This window comes from Chinchilla lanigera, unplaced genomic scaffold (assembly GCF_000276665.1).
Source record: "Chinchilla lanigera isolate Chin_1 unplaced genomic scaffold, ChiLan1.0 scaffold00008, whole genome shotgun sequence".
Lineage (NCBI taxonomy): Eukaryota > Metazoa > Chordata > Mammalia > Rodentia > Chinchillidae > Chinchilla > Chinchilla lanigera.
In genome coordinates this window covers 25,932,782-25,938,178 of record NW_004955409.1, presented here as the reverse complement: position 1 = coordinate 25,938,178, position 5,397 = coordinate 25,932,782, and the positions used below count along the sequence as shown (strand labels likewise).

Genomic DNA, 5,397 nt, shown 5'->3' with positions numbered 1-5,397 from the left:
GACAGTGGGGTGCGGAAGACAAACAGAACAACAAAAATAATTGTTTCTGTCTGTGATCATCTAGGAGGGCTCCGGTCTAACGTAGCACCCTTTTACTAATGCCTCACACCACTGAATCTCATTAACCCTTGCATTTGCCTTTTTACAGTTTATCTTAATGCTTCCTTAATTATCCTTAAATAAATGGCATAGCTTTTTGGAAAAAGAAAAAGTACGTTGAGAAAAACGTCTGTACTGAGCACGGACAGGCTGTCTTTCTCGTCATTATTCCTTAACCAACGCAGTGTAACTATACAGCACTTGCACTGTAGCGTTAGGTGTCACGAGGAATGGAGAGATGACTGTGCCAAGCGCACCAGAAGGACGTGTAGATGCAGACAGCGCACCATTCTCCGTAAGCGACTTGAGAACACCTCCAGATTTTGGTATCTGCTTGGGGCCCTGGAGCTTTTCTCTATTAAGTTTTTTTAAAAATCACATGGTTTTCAGTAAGAAAATTCTGTTCTCATAAAAAAAAATGCTAGACATGAAATGAGAAATTCTCATTTAGAAAAATGTGAAATTCTAGGAAGAAGAGTTTGCAGGGAAAGATGAAGAATCCCTCCCTGCATGAACTGCATCATCAAGAGTTAAGCGCAGCTTCATCATGGCCCAGCTCCACTCGTAGCTGTGACCCCTGAATTTTTTATTCACCAGAAGCCATCAGGATACTACAAGCTCCTCATTGTCTACAGTTAACAGCTGTGGGAGTCACAAAGTCCAGTTTCTGTGCCTCTGGCCAACAATGATGTTATTTATTTAGCACACTGCCACTGAAGTTAAATGATGAAATCTAAAACCCCATTCTTGTCTGACTATATAACTAACTAAGTATCACTGCTTTGGAAAATTCATCATGTCATCACCATGACATGATTGATTGGTTGATTGATTGATTGACTTGGGTTTTTTGGGGGTGTCTCACTATATATCCCAGGCTGGCCTTGAACTCACAGCAATCCTCTTGCCTCAGCTTTCTTTTTTTTTTTTTTCCGGCCTTTTTTTTTTTTTCCTGGTACCGGGAATCGAACTCACAACCTCGAGCTTGCCAGGCAGGCGCTGTGCCGCTGAGCTAAATCCCCAGCTCCCTGCCTCAGCTTTCTGAGTGCTGGGCTTACAGGTGCATGCCACCATGCCTGGCTACCATGTCTTTTTAACAACATGAATGGTAATTTCAAAACCTTATTTAAAATTTTTGAAGTAGTTTGAGAATATAAAGGAAATGCTTAATAAAGTATCCACTTGCATACCCCCAACTATATAAATCTAAGCTATAAACTGTTTCTAAGATTACATTGTCAGATTCCCAAGTATTTAGAGAAGCAAATGGACAACCGCAAGTACTAGTTTTAGCTACTAATATACACAGAGTCATTTCAATATGGTGCTATGAGAGTTTACGAATTTTCCAGATTTTTCTTCTTACTTGTTCACATCCAATACATCAGGTACACTGACAGTGATAGAAACAAACACTGAAATTTTCTGTTTGCTCTGAGCCCATGAGGGCAGTGTATGAAGTGAATTTACCTTCACACCAAAGGCTCCAAATATCAAGTGATTTGAGATAGTTCATGTTTTTTACTGTAATGTGGCGTATTGATAATAATGCTGAATTACATCCAAAAAGGGTATGTGGGAACAGTAGGAGTCTAAGTTTTAAAATTTTTCAGCAGAGTTAACAAATACCATTTCTCCATCATAAGTGAGACACTCCTGGAAAACACGATCTAAGAAGACATTGGTCATAGTTGCTGTCCCGTAGCGGGAGAGCTCTTCTTTACTGAGCATGCCGTTGTGATCTTTATCGAGATTCAAATACTGGCCTTGGGAAGAAAGACCGTGAAAAGACAGTTAGGACCAAAACATGTTAAACTGAGACAAAAAGATTAGACATTAACAAAGAATTCTTTTTATTCTTTAGTATTTTGAAGTAGCTTATATGTAGAAACATCGGCTATCCTTGAAATCTTGACTAGAACAATCATTAAACTAGGCCCAAAGGAATTGCCTTTTGAAGGCCATGGCCATTGGGCTGTTTAATTTGCGTTTTTGTTTTTCGTTGGCAACCTTTTGGAACAGCTAGGCAGAGGGCAGGTGCCAACAAAAAGCGTGGAAATGCTGTCAACTTGAAAGTAGAGATCATGGATCCCAAAATGAGCCAGTAAACCACCAACAGAATAAATGTAGCAGACTAATGAAATTCAACAGCAAACCAATCCCCAGCACATCCCCCTGTGTCATCCCAAGAACAGCATTTTACTGCAAAGCAAGACCACAGGTTCATAAATGTTCATAAATGATGCTTTTGTGTCAAGAAATGGTCAAGTTACATTTGTTTGTTCTATTGAAAGTGTAGTAACCGAAAGTTCAAATGTTAGTATTGAAATAAGTAAATGTAAGTATCTAAAATACTAGGGTTTTTTTTTTGTTTCGTTTTTTTTTTTGACCAGGAATCAAACTCACGACCTTGCACTTGCCAGGCAGGCGCTGTGCTGCTGAGCTGTATCCCCAGCCAGAACACTAGATCTTAATCGTCATGGAATTTTTTTGGTGATGCTGGAGTTTAAACCCAAGACCTTCACAGAGCTACATCACCAGCCCAAGAATACTTTGATCTTAAGGCAAAACAGCCTTAAGATAATATAAAATTATCCTCTGACCTGGACATGGTGGTGCATGCCTGTCACCCCAGCATTTTGGGAAGCTGAAGCAAGAAGATCAAAAGTTTGAGTCTCCTGAAACAGACTGTGTCTCAAACAATTAGAAAAAAAAAGCTAGGGATGTAGCTCAATGTGAAGGCCTTGGATTCAGTCCCCAGTGCACCACACCAAATACAAACCACCACCAATAAAACTCTTCTGAACACCAATCAACTGAGGAGTGGGCAATTCAATTTTAACAGTATAGTGTAACATACCATAAACTCTCAGGGCAGAAGGAGCAGAAAACCAATTTGTCTCCTGACTCTCCTTGGACAGTTCCTCATCCCTTAGCTAAAGGAACACAGACATCATTAGAAGATAGCAACTATCACATGACACAATTAAGAAGTTTAAAGATATTTACCTCCAGTAAATCATCCAGGAAACTACATGCTAAAATATCTTGAATTTTTATCTTCCCTTAAAAAAAGTAAACACAATTACTTAATTTCCTTTTCAGAACAAGAACAACTTAATCTTTAAACGTGTTATTTTACAAAGTCAGTCACACAGCTAATATTTTAAACCTTTTAGCTTTCATGCCCCAAAGTCCTTACTACATACTATTATGAAAAGTCAACATTTAAGGTGAAGCAGGAGGATCACATGTTTGAGCCACAGCGTGGGCAACTTAGCAAGACCATCTCTCAAAATAAAAAAAGAGGCTGGGAACGCAGCTCAGTGTGACAAAGCTTGGTTCAATCTCCAAGAGAAAAAGAAAGGGAAAAAAAGGGAACACTTAATTTTTATACCCCCAGCTATATAGACCTACATGGTAAATTCTTTCTAAAGTCACTATCAGATTCCCACAAAAGTTGTGAGTTACTTTGTGAATTGGGATACAACACTACTAGTAAAAACATCCAAGGGGACTATTCTCTGTTTTTCTTTGGCAGGTTCGACAGTAGGTAACAGAAGTGTGGTTAAGAGCACACAGATGGGAGTCTGACTGCGGCTTCTATACCTGTGATAGTATCTAGCTTAGTCTCAGCTGCTTCATGCATACAATGTGGGTAATAGTAGCTTCTTTACTGAGCTATAAGAAAATAAAGAATCTGTGTAAAATTCTTAGCACAATGCTTATACATAATAAGCAGTCAAAACAGGTGTTACTTTGTAAAATTTGAAAGGGAAAAAATGTGTATGTGCCTACAGTTGAGGAAGCTGTAAAGAGATGAGCCAGGTGTGGTGGTGCATGCCTGTAATCCCGGCACTCAGGAGGATCACTGTGAGCTTGAGGCCAGGCTGGGCTACACGGTGAAAGCCCATCTCAAAAAAAACCCTAAAATAAAAAAAGGAATAAAAAGATCACCACCTACCACGTGCTGTGATAAGACTTACAGCTGGATTTTCAAGGAAAGAAAGAGAATTCAGGGGCTGGGGATTTAGCTCAGCGGCAAAGCGCCTGCCTGGCAAGCGCAAGGTCGTGAGTTCAGTTCCCGGTACCGGAGAAAAACAAAAAAAAAAAAGAAAGAGAATTCAAGATTTTGATTTGAGCCTGTCCAGTTACATGTATTTAAGTCTGGGCAGGTTAAAACTGTTGATAAAGGATACTGTTAATGACGCTAGGGTCAAAGAGTTAATCTGAGAAAGAAATGTCATGGCTTGATGGTTCTTAAATCTCCAAATCCATAGTTTTCATCAAAAAGAAAATTCTCCAGTATGTCACACATCAGAGACAGCTAATTAGATTAGAGCAACCGATTTCTTAGAACTGGAAGCAGCAGCACCTGGGCATGGTGGTGCACACCTATAATCCCAGCACTTGGGAGGCTGAGGCAGGAGGACCATGAGTTTGAGGCCAGCCTGGCCACATAGTGACTTCAAGGCCATCCTAAACTGCACAGTGAGACCCTGTCTCAAAAAAAAAAAAAAAAAAGGAGCAATACTGATAGATTCCCACTTTGTACTTCAGTTTTAGGGATGAAGAAAACTATAAGAAGTTAAGTGACATTCCCACTGTCACACAGATATATTCTATGCAAGTAAATCGTGAAATATCTTTATATACACCTAAACCTAAACCCTGCTGCCTTTGTATTTTTCTATTCCTTTTGAGATTTGCTAGATTATTAATGGCAATAACATGATAGAAAAATAAATGACATTTTAAGACTTCTCAAGTTACTAAGGTTTGGATGTAATAATACCTCATAACATCTAAGTTAAGTAAGATTTTCTTTTACCTGTTCTTAGAGGGTCCAAAAAGAAGAAGAACTTCCTTACTGCTGTACAAACATAAAAGGAGTAAAAGGATTTTTCCAGCCCATCTAACTGTGGCAAAGTAGGAATAAGTTCCAGTATGTAGTTTTCTAAATCCTGGAAACAAAACAAAACTTGAAGTGTTAAAAGTCTGATCTTGCTTCTTCATTAGACACTGTCATATAATTTCAGCCCTAAAAATTCAAATTAATGCTATAGTGACAAGGTAAAATTCATTACTACGTCAGTGGTGAAACTATATTAAACTTTGTTTCCAATTTACTATTTAAATTTTAATATATTGCTGGGCATGGTGGTGCATGCCTGTAATCCCAGCACTCAGGAGGCTGAAGCAGGAGGATCGTTGTGAGGTCAAGGCCAGCCTGGGCTACAAAGTGAGCTCAAGCCAGCCTGAACTGCATAGTGAGACCCTGTCTCAAAAGAAAAAAAA

At 39.1% G+C, this 5,397-nt stretch overlaps 1 protein-coding gene across 3 annotated transcripts in view; it reads right to left on the bottom strand.

Moving 5' to 3' along the window:
* Positions 1 to 5,397, bottom strand: part of Ppp2r3c (protein phosphatase 2, regulatory subunit B'', gamma) — a 23,013-nt gene that overhangs the window by 5,807 nt on the left and 11,809 nt on the right. For all 3 annotated transcript variants that reach the window (XM_005376928.2, XM_013510375.1, XM_005376927.2), the window contains 4 exons: positions 4,931 to 5,063; positions 3,109 to 3,164; positions 2,960 to 3,035; positions 1,729 to 1,865 (listed from right to left, as the gene is read on the bottom strand). In XM_005376928.2, the coding sequence (XP_005376985.1) occupies positions 1,729 to 1,865; positions 2,960 to 3,035; positions 3,109 to 3,164; positions 4,931 to 5,063 (402 nt within the window). The remainder of the gene's footprint in view (positions 1 to 1,728; positions 1,866 to 2,959; positions 3,036 to 3,108; positions 3,165 to 4,930; positions 5,064 to 5,397) is intronic.